Here is a 15,113-nt window from a genome sequence, read left to right as displayed (position 1 = left end):
GAAGTTTTTGAAAGCCGTTGGTCTCCCGCGACCACGAAGCACGCTCACTAGAGAGGAAAGAAATAGTCAAGGCTTCGAGAAGAGCGAGAACAAAAGGCTCTTGCCCGACAGCACGTTGATGCAAACCAAAGGGTATGCTTCGGGAGCTAGAGACAGTTATTAACCTACGACCTCGAACTCGTGCCAGCGCACCAGCAGGTCGGATTGTGTCAATGTAGGGATATCGGTTTTATGAAACAAACATCACGATCATTATCTTCAACACTTTTCATCGCCTTCTCCCGCCTTCACCAAGTACAAAACAATCGTCTGAATCGACACCGAACCGTTTTTTTATTCTTGCTATCGACTTATGAAAAATTCACATTCGAGCTCCACAGACAGATAAATATGTCAAGCACAGGTAGCGTCACGACGACACGCACAATTCTCTATAAACGACACTATTCTATAGACAAGCCATGGATGGCTGCGGCGTTTCAGGTTCAGGGTTGGGAATCTTGGTTTTGTATTATTTGCCCACTATCATCATTCTTGGCGATCAGGTTTTGGACGACATAGAATCACACACCAATGTGCCCTTATGGAAGATAGCCGCAAGACATATGCGCTACAAGCCGGTCTTCTAGGAAATCATTCGGTCTTGTTTACCGATCTATTTCGTTCAATGTAAATGATGAAGGGAGAACTTATTCTTGGTAACATATGTATGATAGCTACCTAAGTAGGTACTTAACTACCTTGCACATAACAGGTCATTGGACAATTCTTATGGACAATTTTGGCACCATCTCTCTCTACCGGTCAGTGGTGCCTTAAGGTAACAATAATTAGGTACCGGTACCTACTCACCTAGTACCTTAGGTAAGTACCTAGTGGCTTGAAGAACTGGAAAGAGCCTGAGAGTCTACCTGGGTACAAAGACACTTCTGCGGTTCGCACCTGTCGGATAGAGGACCAAAGGATCGAGGACCTCTGAGTTAGGTACTAAGGTGGGCATCCATCCATATTTTGGAATAACAGGGACCTCACTAAGCTAAGGAATAACATATCCCTCTCAAGCTATGATCTTATATATACGTATCGAGATATAGAAAACATAATCTCTGTATTGGAACTTAGGATCTCTAGAATAAGTGATTAAAATAACTACCTACCTACCTAGTCTAAAGACTTGCTTAGTCTGCACTAAATTCACCTAGAGCTGCTCATCACTCAGGATAATTTCTCGGTTTTCTTTCTCCCTGAGGCTATATAGAGTTAGTGAATAGTGGTGCTTTCCAATTTTCTACCGATGACAAGCGTCCGCCTGAAACGCGACGCGTCGGTTGTTTGATGGTCGCGCGTTAAGTGGCTCCCCACCTGCCAGCTAGCGTAAAGCAGCCTAGCAATTTCGCGACAAAAGCACATTGCTATCTGCATCTTGCATTTCATCCACCAGACAACCTCCCATACTCCTTCCATAACCATAACACACCTTACTTTGCGAGCTATTCCGCTCACTTATCCTTTGCTCATATTCCCTGTCCGTATCTAGCCACAATTTGCCAGCAAACCTTTCGATCAGTCAGTCACCCCGAGCAACGAACACCCCGCCCTTTTCATATATGCGTGGCAGCTTCACGTCTCGTGAGGAGATGTATCAGTGGTATGCTAACAGATAAACAGATATGTTGGAAGCACGACTCGCTCAAGCTGATCTTCTGAAGAAAGTCGTCGATGCAATCAAGGATCTGGTCCAAGATTGCAACTTCGACTGCAATGACAGTGGCATTCAGCTGCAGGCCATGGACAACTCCCATGTTGCCTTGGTTTCCATGATGCTTACTGCTGAATCCTTCGAGCCATTCCGCTGCGACCGCAACATCTCCCTCGGTGTCAACCTCACATCCCTGACCAAGGTCCTACGCGCTGCTCAGAGTAACGACGTGCTCACGCTCAAGGCTGAGGATGGCCCTGATGTGCTGAATATGCAATTCGAGAGCCCTGAGAACGACCGCATCAGCGAGTATGACCTCAAGCTCATGGACATTGACCAGGAGCACCTGGGCATTCCCGACACCGAGTATGCTGCTACAATTGCGATGCCTTCTGGCGAGTTTCGTCGCATCTGTACCGACTTGATGGCTATGTCAGAATCAGGTTAGTTCTTGCAAGGCTCGCGTCATGTTCGGCTACTGGATTGTTATCTAACACTTAACTCGGCAGTGATGATCGAGGCCTCCAAGGACGGTGTCAAGTTCGCATGCAATGGCGATATTGGTAACGGCTCAGTGACTCTTCGAAGCCATGAGGATGTCGAGAAACCCAAACAAAGTGTCTCGATTGAGTTGACCGAGCCGGTCGCCCTCACCTTCTCCCTTAAGTACCTGGTCAACTTCTGCAAGGCTGCTGGCCTCTCCGAGCAGGTCAAGATCAAGCTCTCTAATGAAGTGCCCCTCTTGGTTGAATACGATCTTCAGGGTCAAAGCCATCTGCGTTTCTATCTTGCGCCTAAGATTGGTGATGAGGAGTAGAAGAGTGCCATGATGCAATACGACACCATCCTGCTACATGGCAGAAGCTCGGCGCTTGCGGTTGCAATGATACCATCCAGCGATTCCGACGGAGCACATGTCAAAGAGGGCAATGCAAGAAATCCGGATACCAAGAAGTTTGCCTGCTTCTTGGAAGCCTTACTTTAGGCATCAAAGGCGTGTGCGAAGGGAAAGGAATGTAAACGAACAGGTTAGATAGGGAATACAAGGATGCCAAGTCAGGAGCTTTAGTCCCTTGTTGACCATGACGATAAATGATAATATGAGATCGTGTTTATCAAAGTTGATATTGACTTGGCACAAATTATGCCTGCATGATTCTACTGTGCCATTCAGAAGCCTGCTGCGGGGCAATGATTACAATGGATCGTAGCAGAGGCTGGCGGGGCACACGACCAAATGGAAGTCACTGGTAGCCTTTCGCTATCAGCTCAAAAGGGTAGAGAAAATACTGTCTATCCTCGCTGCAATTGAGCCAATTGCTCGTTTCATTATTCAGACCGATATTGGGCAAGTAGGTAGGTATTCTGAAGTTTCTGTTTCCAACATTTGTACATACAGGTAGCTTGTTGATGCTCCAGGCTTAACCCGATTTCTTCAAGTTAACTCGTGACTAATATCGAGCGATATACAGCTCAAAAGACGCTGCAACCGAGTTCTAGAACTAATTTACTTCCTTGAGTCAGCGACGGATTTTCTCTTCTGTTCCTTCGATCTTCACAAATAACGCTCAGGCTTCCCATTTCATCTAAGCTCCGGTGTCTTAGGATTCTACCGCAGAATCGTCCGCTGACGCCGACTGAGAGGTTTTGTTCAGTGACGTCTCTCACACAAGCAAAATCTTGGGTTGCCTAGGCTTGCGTAGACTTCTATTCAGAACGTTTGCAGAATATCAAGAAGAGATCGAGGAATTGAACTGGTGCTTTTGGTAACATGTCCATCACCCCAACAATACCCGATACACGGGTTCTCGCTGTGGCAAGCCATGTATGTATGCCATCAAATATCCTGTCACTTTCAAACATCTTGAGCCGAGGCTGATAGGTCGTTGCTGTAGGTTGTCTCTGGGTAACTATCTTTTCCCCCTCGGGGTCGCAGTGACTCATATGCACTAGGTATGTCGGTAACAAGATTGCCGTCTTTGTGCTACAGTCTTTGGGATGTGATGTCGCAGCTCTCAACACCGTACAGTTCAGTGAGTATTCATGTCATCTCGATCGATGGAGTGAAATAATAAACCAGGTTTCTAACTCGCGGACTTCACCTGTAAAGGCAACCATACCGGATATAAGCAATGGAAGGGAACGAGAGTCTCAGCACAGGAGATCATGGATCTCTGGGAAGGACTGAAACAGTCGTACCTGGATGATTTTGATGTTATGCTTTCTGGATATATCCCAGGCGCTGAAGCCGTCGATACGGTCGGTAAGATAGGCCGGGAACTTAAGGAAAAGTCAATTAAAGCACCTGGCAAGTTCTTCTGGGCTCTCGATCCCGTCATGGGTGACAATGGAAAGATCTACGTCTCCGAGGAAGTGGTGCCAGCATACAAGAGGCTCATCCACGACGCGGATCTGATTCTTCCAAACCAATTCGAGGCCGAGTATGTTTAAGAGCATTTGTCGAGATTTTAGAGATTCCAACTAATAATTCTTACGAAAAGGCTGCTTTCGGAAGTCAAAATCCATGACATGGACAGTCTCCGAAAGGCTATCCAAGTGCTCCACGACAAGTACAAGATTCCTCATGTCGTCATTACTTCAGTCAACCTTGAGGCGCCAGACCATCCGCCTTCGCATCTCTCTGTTGTTGGTTCAACCATGACATCTACTGGCAAAGCTCGCTTTTTCAAGATTGTCTTCCCATCAATTGATTGTTATTTCAGTGGTACAGGCGACATGTTTGGCGCTCTTATGGTAATCCGCATGCGTGAGGCTGTCTTCAATGCTGACGAGCGGCTGCGGCATACCGCCAGCTGGCTTAGCGACGATTCGGTATCGGCTGTTGAGCTACCCCTTGCACGCGCTGCAGAAAAGGTCCTAGGCAGTATGCATGAGGTTCTATCCAAGACCTGCGAGGGCATGAAGAGGGTGGTTGAACGAACAACGGACGACATGAAAGATGAGGATCGAATTGACCAAACAAAGGCGCACCTCGTAAAGAGCAAGGCGGCAGAGCTTCAACTTGTGAGGAATCTGGACTGCTTACGCTCCCCCGCGACGCAATACCTTGCGAAGGCCATTTAGATCTAAGGGGAGGGGGATTGTCCCAAGGTTACAATGACCACTATAGTAGAAACCAGCAAAGATTAAATAGAAATGGGTAGAAAGGTTGTGGAATAGATGCCTGATCATGAATCCATTCAAGGTTTTCACATCTATCGTCCAGGGTTAAATAATTCACTCGGATAGCTTCTCTTCCATAATCAGCCTTCTTCAACTGTGTACAGTAGGTCTATTGCATTGGCCCAAAACCCAATTCATTAATTCATGAAACTCGGCAGACGAGAAGTCAGCATATCCTCCTCGAAGATCTAACCAGTGCTGCCGAAGCCACCAGCGCCTCGGACACTCTCCTCGAGTTCTTGAACCTCGACAACCTCGGGGGTGTAGATGCGCTCCAGAACAAGTTGAGCAATGCGGTCGCCCTCCTTCACCTCAAAGTCGGATTCGTTGTGGTTGAAGAGCAGGACCTTGACCTGGCCGCGGTAATCGGCATCGATGACACCAGCGCCTGTGTCAATGAAATGCTTGGAAGCGAGACCCGATCGAGGGGCAATGCGTCCATCTGTATTCATCATTTTGTCAGGTAGCTGGCCTTAAGCTGGTTGATCAGGGCTTCAACTGGCTATGTACTTACAGGTTCCGGCAGGCACAGCCATGCTGATATCAGTGTCAACTAGCGCCTTGCCACGAGCGGGAATTGTTGTGTCGCGAGCAGCGTAGATATCGTAGCCGGCAGCAAAGGCACTCCCACGAGTGGGCAAACGACCCTTGTCGGAAAGCTTCTTAATCTGCAGTGGTGGGGGACCTTCCATTGTAGCGGCGGTCTTGGCACGTTTGGCGGGAGGTGAAGAAACGGCAGAGTTATCAGGGACGAGAGTTTCAGAGGTCATTGTTGAATATGAGGAGGAGGAATGGAGAAGCAATTGTCGTGGATACTGCATTCGAAGCTGGAGTTTAAGGGCCAGCCAGCTTGGGCCACGACAGACGCGACGCGGTTGGGTGGGTAACGCTCCTTGGACTTCAAGAACACGAGGAATATCGATTCTCTCCCATCATGTTAACAAAGCCTGGGGTTTGTAGTAGTCTTCCTTAGCTAACAACAATGTTGCCACGGGATTCTTAAGCTTATCATCATAATTATAATTCGTTACAAGTGTCAAGACACCTACTTTTTTGTATATCAGAGAGATAATCCGGCATCTCTGCTGTTTCTGGCGTTCCATACCTAGCGCGTTAATCACTTACAGAATTGACCAATCAGCAGAACCTATTTTTAAGAGGTTGCTTGTATGCTGTGCCGGACCTTATTCCGCGCAGATATCATTGCGGAAGTCTTAGGCCTATGTTTGCATACAATTATAATTCATGATGAGCTATCCTAAATTATTATAATGTACTCCAAACTCTACAATCACCATCGGGAGATTAACTTCTGTCAATGGTGGGAATATTCACTTGTGTGACTTTACAGAAACATAACTATAAGACATATGGGGTTGTTCTCGAGGCTTTCATTATATCTGTTATTACTCAGGGTTCCAGATCTCGTCCGAAATCCACCAGTCTGAGCCTTGTTGCATCTCTAGGATGGAATTGTGCAACCTTAGATCTCACCAAAAACCGTGCAGCCGCAGATTCACGCGACAATTGCACATATGATGCTGAGTTATTACCTTGTGCTTCAGCAAGCGTGTTGAGAAGCTCCTCTGTTAGTTGCTTCATCTCTGCAGCTGCAGCTGCAATCTCGTCCTGGCGCCCCGTGCCTCCATTAGTAGCCTGTCCCCAAATCTCATCGATTCTGCGTTGCCGTTTATCTTCTTTATCATCGCTGTCCTTTGGTTTCCTTAGTTTCCCTTGTGCATTAAATCCGGCGGCCAAATCGTCTCCATCAATACCTATAAGATCCCCAACCACAGGCCCTCCTAGCTCTTCTGCCGCAAGCATGGGTGCCAGATGATTATCGATGAATCGAAGGAGAACCTTCATAAGTTTTGACGTCTCTCTGTCATAAGACTTCTTCTTAGCTCTGAGTTCTTGCAATAGTTCCTTTGCCCCTTCTTCTGGGGTGACGTGAGTACCCGCATCCACTTCATCGCGTAGCGACAAGATACGTGCAGTCAGAGCATCGCCAAGGAGCTTTTGATCTTTGAGACGCGCTTCATCCGCCTCAAGCTGACGCGACAGTTGTTCATGGCCCACACGCTGAGAGGCAAGATAGGATTTGGACTCTTGAATGGTCTGGTGAGTCTTGCGGAACGCCAACAGCGTCGGTAACAGCGACCCTGGCGAGGGGAGAAAGGGATCCGACTCTGTCACCTCTTTGAGAGCCACCTGTATGAGACGCGCCTGTCCAGCCGCTGACTCTGGGGGTTGGCTTTGCTCCGAACGAAGCTGTAAGAAATTAGCCATTAGTATAATGTTGGTTTTTGGCGCGTGCATACCTTCTCCAGCTCATTTTCATGTTGTTGGACTCTCTCTTGAAGTTCTCTTAATGTCTGATCAACATTCGCTGTGTACTCCTCTTTTGCTGTAGGTTGCGACCTGTAGTCCATTGTCGTAAGGTTCACGCAACTGGCTCAAGTAATGGGCAAGGGTTTTGACTTTGCTGGAGCATGGGCAGAATTGAGAATTGTGAGGATGGAGGGACCCAGCGTATGTACGGGTTTAGGTGATCGAGATATGTCACTTCGCACCTTCCAAGGAGCTGTTCAAGACAGGCAATTGTTGTTCAAATGCAACTAATCGGAGGTCTTCAGATATAGCGAGACAAGCGTAGTCATCGCACTTGTATCTATGAGATATTTGAAATTTGTTCGGCTATCAAAAAGAAGGTTCCAGTGCCAGAGATAGGTACTAGTTATATCGTGGGTTGTGATTGTCTACTACCTACCTTTACTAAGGTAGTATCATCGCCAGGCGGGTGGAGCGCCTGAGCTCTTGTGGCCCAAGCTTCAAGCCCAGATTGAGGTGGTGCACGTGACATCTCACAGCGCTCCATGCCTAGCACCTACCTTACCCAGGATGGATTCTCGCAGGGCTACTTCTCCGGCTTTCTCCCATCTCCTCACCCCAAACCATCGACCTTTTGTCGTGTCATATTCATTCTCCCCCTTTTTCACCTGCCATTGCTCTCGTGAGATCCTCGTTTTTCCATTCTCAGCGATTCCTCGTAATCGTTTCTGAGATTTTCTGTTTTTCTTTTTCTTTCTTCTGATTGATTTGGATTGGTCCTTCCCTGGTATTGGGATCCATTGCGACAGCGAAAGTTCTAAAACACCGCGCGCCGATCCATTTGAGAACCTGCTTCTCTCGTCTCAGCTTCTCATCCTCCGACGCTTCGCGACGAGATACTTCGTGCTCCAGATTCTGCGCTTGAGCTCAGAACTCTGGCGACTTTTGCGATCAATAAACCTCGAGTCCGGGTCAGAAGGTTTGAGCTGAGCACTGCCTCTTTTTGCTTTTTAAGAAGTCCGTCCCAGTATCGATCGCTTCACCTATCCTCACCACCATTCAACATTTGCATCACAAGACAATCATTCCGCCCTTCCTCTCCCGCCTATATCTAGGAGATCTTCCCGGGTAATTACTCGACGCCCGCTGAAAGAGTTCTGGAACCCGCCCTTGAGCCCGAATCTCGAATCCCTCTTCCTTCCATTCAGCCCGCAACACGCATCGTCTTTACGCGACATAAGTCACTTCACGAGTATTTCACCGAAGCACACCCAGCGAGAGTCACTACACCAGCACGTTTTCCTTCGAAAACCCCTGAGTGTATATAAGACGAACAATAGAAAGAACGAGACGTTTTCAAATTGTCGATTGTCAGAAAGACTAAACTCGCGTGAACAATAACAATTTCAATATGTCTGCTTCCCCAACACAACCAACCCAGTCGGCTAAACGCCCTTTGGAAGAAGCTTCTTCGCCCTCACGCGCTGGTGATCAGCCCGATGCCAAACGACCTGCTCTCGACAAGAACAAGCACGACGACGATGTTGAGGTCCCTGAAGCTCCCACCGAGGTCCCTGCAGAGGACCATGATGATAAGGTCAACGGAGCCCATAAGTCTGAAGATGATGACGATGCCGCTTTGGACCATGCATCTGACACTAAGGCCGCCGCTGCCGCCACAGTTGCTGCCTCTGCATCCAACGCTGTAACGTCTGCTGCTGCTCATGACGAGACCTCATGGATTCACATTCGCGCTGTTATCTCGAGCCCGGAGGCAGCTACCGTCATTGGAAAGGGGGGCGAGAATGTTTCCAACATCAGGAAGCTTTCCAACGCTAAGTGCACAGTCAGCGACTACCAAAAGGGGGCCGTTGAACGTATTCTTACTGTCAGCGGTATAGTGGACGCTGTAGCTAAGGTATGGTGATTCTCCTGACGCATGGTTTACAAATTAACATCAATTCAGGCTTTTGGCTTGATCATCCGAACACTGAACAACGAACCCCTCAACGAATCCTCAACCGCATCTTCAAAAACATATCCCTTACGGCTACTCATTCCGCACATTTTGATTGGCTCCATCATTGGTAAGGGTGGTGCCCGTATTCGTGAGATCCAAGAGGCATCTGGTGCTCGGTTGAACGCTTCTGACTCATGTTTACCTATGTCAAGCGAGAGATCGCTGGTAGTGATGGGTGTCGCTGATGCCGTCCATATCGCAACTTACTATGTTGGCAGCACCCTTCTCGAACAGCTTAACGATAGGTTTGGAGGTCCTGCTGCGTCTGCCTACGCAACCCGTAGCGGCGCCCCTGCTGGCTCGATCCCAGGCGGCATGCAAGTTGTTCCCTACTCACCCCAACCTGCCTCGGGCCACTACGGACGAAGTGAAAATTACGGCCGCCACAACGACCGGCGATCTCATCATATGCCACCCGCGCCTTATCCTCAGCAATACCCCCACGCAGCTGCTCAGGCCAACCCTGCCATGCCTATGCATTATGGCGGTGCTCAGGGAGGAGGTGCCTATGGCGCAGCTCCTCACGCCCAACCGCACATGGCCCCTCATGCTGGTCCTCAACCTCATGGTGGTGCTCCCCAAGCTCAGCCCATGGGCGGTGCCATCCCCGGCGGGCCCATCACACAGCAGATTTACATCCCGAACGATATGGTCGGTGCTATCATCGGCAAGGGTGGACAAAAGATCAACGAGATCCGCCAAATGAGCAACAGCGTGATCAAGATCAACGAGCCGCAGGACAATAGTAACGAGCGACTGGTGACTATTACCGGAACGGAGGAATGTAACCGTATGGCATTGTACATGCTCTACTCTCGACTTGGTGAGGTGCAAAACAGATCCAGCAAGAGTTAAATTTCTAACCTTGAAATCCTAATACAGAATCGGAGAAACATCGTATCTAACTTTTTGATACCGGTACGACGACGTTCGAGCGATCAACGGAATAGGACGAACAGAAAGCTATTTGCAGGGGACATCGAGAGGCTAAAAGGAGGATGCAGTGTGTTTTGGAGGTTCAAAATGAGGGCGATATCAGGCCACCGGGTACAGTTCAGAAGTTTGAGAAGACCATTCCACCCACCTGAGATGAAGTTTCAAGGGTGGGTAAGAAAAGTCGCAGGATGATTGAATGGTATAGAAATGGTGTCAAGGACGGATCGCATTTCATCGGGACGAATACGGGAACAAGACGGTGCTTATTGGCAGGAAGAGAGAGCCTCACATTGACAAGTGACAGCTTTCAAGGTATCTGATTTTCGACGGCGCATTGACTCAGTGTTATTTTGTTCTCTACTTAATCCAATAACAATCTGATATTATCTGCAAGCTTTGGGCGTGAAGCTGAGTCTCAGAGCTTTTTGAAAGGGACATGATACTACATGAGATGTTAGTTACTCAGGCTCTCACTATTAACTTCCTAGATGGCTCACTATTTCAAGGCTCTTATTCCGAGCAAGCAAATAGTATACGTTATCATCAATTACTTTGGTGCAATTCAGTCAGTACTAATGGCGCAACATCAAGAAATGAGACTTACCACTTCCATTGTTTTTGTGTTGCAAATGGGCCTCTTTGCTATCCCAACCCATCAGTAGCCTGGATGCTCGACCAGGAATAACTGAAGGCTTCTCATGTTCTCCTTGTACAAATTCGCCATAAGCCAAGCCATGAAGCCCAGCCAACCCACCCTCCTCACAAGCAACGGCGAATGGCTTCATGTTATCCTCCGTGAAGGTTTCATCAGCACCCCAACAGGTACAAAACTCTGTAATGGGTGCATGGAGGGCGAGCTCGGCACGGCCTGTATACTCTGCGATCGGACTGACGATAGGGTGCTCAGTCAGCAGGGCGCGCAAAGAGGCATGCCAATCGGTGGCAGCAGAGCCGGAAACGAAGGCATCATAGGCAGGGCGCGAGGCCCAACGGATGCCCAGAACCCAGTAATCAGGCTTCTCGAGGGGCCTGCCAAGGTAAACGGACTCGACCCCAGGAATTGACTTGAGGTGATCGGTCACAGATGAGAAAGAAGCCGGAGGGGATTCGGGGTGTTCAACCAGGATGGGTTTGAACTTGATGAGAAGAGATTCAAAGACTACAGACATTGCGAATGTGGATGGACAGTTATAAGTTGAAGGTTATGACTATCAAGAGAATAGTATTCTTAATTAAACTTATAGGCGTTGGGTGAACCAGACATGAGAAGGTCATATAGATCCGGGCAGTAGTGGCTACAAGTGAAGAGTTCCGTACATACCTGGACTTTACCAGATGGTTCTATGATGGATACCCAAGAATGACGCATGACGCCTCTCAAGTTCGATGAGGGGTATCGAACCAATGATGAAGCTCGCCATGTGGCAGCTGAGATTGAGTGTGAGGATAAGAGTGAGGAGAAGGATGAAGCTCTGAATCTGATAGTATGGTAACTTTATTTTACCGGTGGAATTGCAGGGTTCCTGGAAGCTTCTATGTTAGTTCAAAACGAGAGCTGAGGCCGTTTAAAGTGCCTACCTAAACTAGAGGGGGCAAGAAAACTTAGGGCCTTGATCCTAAGAGAGACAAGACTTAGGTCAGTTAGTCTAAAGTCGGGAGGCAATATGATGAATTTGTTTTGGCATCTTGACCTCAGGCCTGAATAATACCTTAGCGAAGGGACGCAACGAGAATAGTCTATCTCTAATAAATATACTAATAGTTATCATGACGCTAACTTCTCAAAGAACAAAATTGCATGAGACAGAAGGGCGCCAGCAACAAGAGGAACAACCCCTATGACTTTAGTAGTGCATCACTAATCATTGTTGCTCTATCACTCGGCTTTCCTCGACCCCTGCCGCATCTATACCTACTAACTTACGGAGTAGTATGTAGACCTCCCGTTCGGTAATCAGCCCCACAGGTATCGGCCCCTCCTTTGGAGCGGATGGTCCGGGTGACCACAAGTACCGGCAGTGCCCCCAAACAAGAAGGAGGCGTGGTATTGGTTCAATTAGTGTTCTGTAAATTATCACATTAGACTCCTTCGCGTCGCGTGTTCTCACTCCTTTTCCTTGGCGGTGACCGTCCATCGCATCTCCCTCATTTTAGAATTTTGCTTTCGATCGTAACTAATTTGTACTATTGTCGTTTTTACGCTTCTTAGGCTCTACCGCTAATAGCAGTGACACCTGGCCGGTGCCCTCATCTAATTAACTAATATCCAGCAGCCGAGGCATCGCGCCACGTTCAATATTTCCACCCTCCGACCTGAGATCCAAAACTTGTCCCATGCCCGGTCCCTTGTCTCACCCTCTTCCTCCGACGGTCTGATATTTACGAGACATATCAGTCACCATTACTTCCGCATACTCCACCGGCGCCATGGTCATGGCAAGTGACGCTGCTGAGCATGTCACAACGCCTTCCACCATTGCCGTCAACAATGATGATGTTCATAATCTCCCCTCTGAGATCAACCTCTTGACCCTCAACTGCTGGGGTCTTCGCTACATATCGACCCAGCGAGTTGCAAGGCTTGACGAGATAGGTCATAGAATTGCACATGCTGTCCCTACACCGCATATCGTTTCCTTGCAGGAATGTTTTACGCAGGAGGACTACCAAGCCATTCGGCATCACACCCGCCAGGTTCTCCCGTATGGAAAGTTCTACCACAGCGGTGCTTTTGGTGGCGGTCTGGCCATCTTGAGTCACTGGCCGATCGAGGAGAGTACCATGTTCAAGTATCCCCTCAATGGACGGCCAACTGCATTTTGGAGAGGAGACTGGTATGTAGGCAAGGGTGTTGCTTGCGCCAAAATTCGCTTTGGGCCAAGGAGAAAGGACATTATCGAGGTCTTCAACACACATGTGAGTCTGAATCTGTTATATCGCTTTTCAGCCTGTTAATTGACTTGAATTCGTAGACTCACTCCCCATACGAGCCCGAGCCCGTGAGTACATACGATTGCCATCGAGTTGCGCAGTCATGGGAGATTTCAAAGCTTTTGCGCGGCGCTGCTGAACGTGGACACCTCGTTATCGGAATGGGTGATTTCAACATGTTACCCTTGTCCATATTTCACCGTGTAATAACAGCACATGCGCCTGTTCATGACGTCTGGCGCAAATTACACCCTGACAGCGCTCTTGGTCCTGCCTACCATCCATCTGAGAAGGATCGTCATCGGCCATTACCGACAGCCGACTTCAATCTTGTCGAGAATGGCGCAACTAGCAATTCCGTCTATAATACATGGCGCTGGAACAAAAATCAGCAGAACCGGCTCAAGGGAGGCGATCTCTGCGAGGTCCCACCCGATACGATTGATCCTCAAGGTCAGCGACTCGACTACATCTTTGCCTCGACAGGTATCGACCCCGATGCTCCTGCTACCGCTCCTGGTTGGATCGTCAAGTCGGCTCATGTTTCAATGACTGAGCGGCATCCTGATCTCCTCTGTTCCCTCTCCGACCACTTTGCTGTTCAAGCCACGCTCGTCCGGCATACCCCTTCCCCATTGCCTATTAAAGCTGATCCCCGCTCCGAAACACCATCTGCTGCTCTCCAGACTGGCGCATACTTGGCCCCCAGTAGCCCGGCTAGCAGCATTCACTCAGGTGACGCAGCGCAGACTGCGGATCCCGATACCCAGCTGAGGCGAGGTCGCTTCTTTAATCGCGATTTATTTCACGCGTCCACCTATGATGAGATTCTGGGAATGATACAAAAATACCATGCTCGCGAGATTCGCCAGCGCTACTGGCGGGGTGTGCACTTCTTTGGCGCATTGCTTGTCTGGCTAGCATGTCTTGTCGCTGTCTGGTTTAGTCCTGGAAATTATGTCGCATTCGTCCTCATGCTGGCCAGCAGTCTTAGCTTGGTCGCTGGTGTTATCGATGGTCTGCTCTCGCTACTCTTCTTCTCTTGGGAAATCCGGGCCCTCAAGGAATTTGAGTGGGAGATTCGCAATGCCAAAGCCGTTGCATCTGGTGACCCAGCTGCTTTAACAGAGTCTGGTTCGTACAGCAATACCAACCAAAGGTCCAAATCGCAATGAAGGATGCACGCTTAATATTATGGTAATGATTTGATGTTTCTGCATAGGGCTAGGATGATGAAATGAGGATCAGGATGAAGGTATACATGCCAATAAGGCCTAGCGCTTAATGTCTATTCGTAATACTGCTCTCGATGATTTTGAGGGCTGAACACCTTCGTATCTCATACCGGCTTCCTTTTCTTTTTATTCAACACTCAATGTTCGGTGTCAAAGCCTGGCTTTCGTCCATGTTGGGCATCTCTGTTACTTTTGGATCGATATATCCACCGGGTCTCATCCGACGCCAGGTATAGCCCATGAAAGCCGTCTCTTTTCGAATTCTTAATGAAGTCTTTTTGGTATCCTTGTCCCGGAGCAACATGTCTCTTGGTCGTTTGCGCTCTTTATGACCATAAAATCTAATAAACTGCTTCAGTGTAGCCTTCTCACTCGGCTGAAGTTCCTTTGATGAATCAATATCACGGTCTATACTTCGAAGCTTGGCCGCGTCGAACGGGATTTTGATAAGCTCCATAGCCTTTGCTTGCACATGGGTATCAAATCCAAAAAGTAACTCCTTGACATCTTCCGATTTGAGACAGACGCCCGACGGTATCGACTCAGACCAGTCTTCCAATAGTTCGGATTCATCAAAGTAGTGTGTTGCCGATGGGGCTGCTGAAGTTGAAATGGTTGGCGATTATTGATAAGCGGTGCCGAATCCGCAGAACGGTTTGGGAAGAGGTCATCAATGGCTTCCATGAGATCCTCCGTAAAGGCCTTTGACGAACGGCACGATCCCGCACATTTTTTGTAGTTCAAGGATTTATGAGAGTAAAGTGTCGTGACTGTTGAC

At 48.5% G+C, this 15,113-nt stretch overlaps 10 protein-coding genes across 21 annotated transcripts in view; 6 read left to right on the top strand and 4 right to left on the bottom strand.

Moving 5' to 3' along the window:
* Positions 1-51, top strand: part of FOXG_00338 (uncharacterized protein) — a gene marked incomplete at both ends in the record, with an annotated part of 1,909 nt that extends 1,858 nt beyond the window's left edge. Inside the window, one exon of the mRNA XM_018376613.1 lies at positions 1-51. Coding sequence (XP_018232217.1) covers positions 1-51 — 51 coding nt within the window.
* Positions 52-1,344: 1,293 nt separating this feature from the next.
* On the top strand, positions 1,345-2,885 carry FOXG_00337 (proliferating cell nuclear antigen). 2 transcript variants are annotated; one of them, XM_018376611.1, is made up of 3 exons: positions 1,345-1,566; positions 1,669-2,142; positions 2,209-2,885. In XM_018376611.1, exons 2-3 carry the CDS (start codon positions 1,671-1,673, stop codon positions 2,514-2,516), a joined length of 780 nt encoding a protein of 259 aa, XP_018232215.1. In that variant the 5' UTR covers positions 1,345-1,566; positions 1,669-1,670; the 3' UTR covers positions 2,517-2,885. The 2 variants fall into 2 exon arrangements, with proteins under 2 accessions (XP_018232215.1, XP_018232216.1); XM_018376612.1 differs by lacking the exon at positions 1,345-1,566 and having other exon boundaries at positions 1,614-2,142.
* Positions 2,886-2,931: 46 nt separating this feature from the next.
* FOXG_00336 (pyridoxine kinase) lies at positions 2,932-5,008 on the top strand. 7 transcript variants are annotated; one of them, XM_018376605.1, is made up of 6 exons: positions 2,943-3,055; positions 3,172-3,524; positions 3,595-3,605; positions 3,653-3,732; positions 3,810-4,140; positions 4,201-4,983. In XM_018376605.1, exons 2-6 carry the CDS (start codon positions 3,471-3,473, stop codon positions 4,781-4,783), a joined length of 1,059 nt encoding a protein of 352 aa, XP_018232209.1. In that variant the 5' UTR covers positions 2,943-3,055; positions 3,172-3,470; the 3' UTR covers positions 4,784-4,983. The 7 variants fall into 7 exon arrangements, with proteins under 7 accessions (XP_018232208.1, XP_018232212.1, XP_018232209.1 ...); XM_018376606.1 differs by having other exon boundaries at positions 2,960-3,055; positions 3,224-3,524; positions 4,201-4,959; XM_018376604.1 differs by having other exon boundaries at positions 2,932-3,524; positions 4,201-5,008.
* FOXG_00335 (dUTP pyrophosphatase) lies at positions 4,626-5,939 on the bottom strand. Its single transcript, XM_018376603.1, has 2 exons — positions 5,397-5,939; positions 4,626-5,324 (listed from the first exon to the last, which is right to left on the bottom strand). Exons 1-2 carry the CDS (start codon positions 5,701-5,703, stop codon positions 5,071-5,073), a joined length of 561 nt encoding a protein of 186 aa, XP_018232207.1. The 5' UTR covers positions 5,704-5,939; the 3' UTR covers positions 4,626-5,070.
* A 209-nt stretch (positions 5,940-6,148) lies between these two features.
* On the bottom strand, positions 6,149-7,667 carry FOXG_00334 (uncharacterized protein). Its single transcript, XM_018376602.1, has 2 exons — positions 7,204-7,667; positions 6,149-7,153 (listed from the first exon to the last, which is right to left on the bottom strand). The coding sequence occupies exons 1-2, from the start codon at positions 7,312-7,314 to the stop codon at positions 6,293-6,295; spliced, it is 972 nt and encodes a 323-aa protein (XP_018232206.1). The 5' UTR covers positions 7,315-7,667; the 3' UTR covers positions 6,149-6,292.
* A 135-nt stretch (positions 7,668-7,802) lies between these two features.
* Positions 7,803-10,730, top strand: FOXG_00333 (uncharacterized protein). 3 transcript variants are annotated; one of them, XM_018376601.1, is made up of 4 exons: positions 7,803-9,131; positions 9,180-10,056; positions 10,116-10,622; positions 10,676-10,730. In XM_018376601.1, exons 1-3 carry the CDS (start codon positions 8,625-8,627, stop codon positions 10,136-10,138), a joined length of 1,407 nt encoding a protein of 468 aa, XP_018232205.1. In that variant the 5' UTR covers positions 7,803-8,624; the 3' UTR covers positions 10,139-10,622; positions 10,676-10,730. The 3 variants fall into 3 exon arrangements, with proteins under 3 accessions (XP_018232205.1, XP_018232204.1, XP_018232203.1); XM_018376600.1 differs by having other exon boundaries at positions 10,116-10,730; XM_018376599.1 differs by having other exon boundaries at positions 9,180-10,730.
* Positions 7,820-12,024, bottom strand: FOXG_00332 (uncharacterized protein). 3 transcript variants are annotated; one of them, XM_018376596.1, is made up of 4 exons: positions 11,748-12,024; positions 10,774-11,692; positions 10,667-10,719; positions 7,820-10,611 (listed from the first exon to the last, which is right to left on the bottom strand). In XM_018376596.1, the coding sequence occupies exons 2-4, from the start codon at positions 11,336-11,338 to the stop codon at positions 10,585-10,587; spliced, it is 645 nt and encodes a 214-aa protein (XP_018232199.1). In that variant the 5' UTR covers positions 11,339-11,692; positions 11,748-12,024; the 3' UTR covers positions 7,820-10,584. The 3 variants fall into 3 exon arrangements, with proteins under 3 accessions (XP_018232199.1, XP_018232201.1, XP_018232200.1); XM_018376597.1 differs by having other exon boundaries at positions 10,031-10,611; positions 10,774-11,699; positions 11,748-11,934; XM_018376598.1 differs by having other exon boundaries at positions 7,823-10,719.
* FOXG_17861 (uncharacterized protein) lies at positions 11,537-11,662 on the top strand (the record flags this gene model as incomplete). The annotated part of the gene is made up of 1 exon (XM_018397865.1): positions 11,537-11,662. The coding sequence occupies one exon, from the start codon at positions 11,537-11,539 to the stop codon at positions 11,660-11,662; it is 126 nt and encodes a 41-aa protein (XP_018232202.1).
* Positions 12,025-12,218: 194 nt separating the features above from the next.
* FOXG_00331 (uncharacterized protein) lies at positions 12,219-14,805 on the top strand. Its single transcript, XM_018376595.1, has 2 exons — positions 12,219-13,085; positions 13,142-14,805. The coding sequence occupies exons 1-2, from the start codon at positions 12,597-12,599 to the stop codon at positions 14,273-14,275; spliced, it is 1,623 nt and encodes a 540-aa protein (XP_018232198.1). The 5' UTR covers positions 12,219-12,596; the 3' UTR covers positions 14,276-14,805.
* FOXG_17860 (uncharacterized protein) lies at positions 14,282-15,019 on the bottom strand (the record flags this gene model as incomplete). Its single annotated transcript, XM_018397864.1, has 2 exons — positions 14,282-14,935; positions 14,989-15,019. The coding sequence occupies 2 exons, from the start codon at positions 15,017-15,019 to the stop codon at positions 14,466-14,468; spliced, it is 501 nt and encodes a 166-aa protein (XP_018232197.1). The 3' UTR covers positions 14,282-14,465.
* Positions 15,020-15,113: the final 94 nt, after the last annotated feature.

This window comes from Fusarium oxysporum, chromosome 1 (genome assembly GCF_000149955.1).
Source record: "Fusarium oxysporum f. sp. lycopersici 4287 chromosome 1, whole genome shotgun sequence".
In the NCBI taxonomy this organism is placed as follows: domain Eukaryota; kingdom Fungi; phylum Ascomycota; class Sordariomycetes; order Hypocreales; family Nectriaceae; genus Fusarium; species Fusarium oxysporum.
Note: the sequence above shows the minus strand (reverse complement) of the source record. Positions and strands in the feature narration are given on the sequence as shown.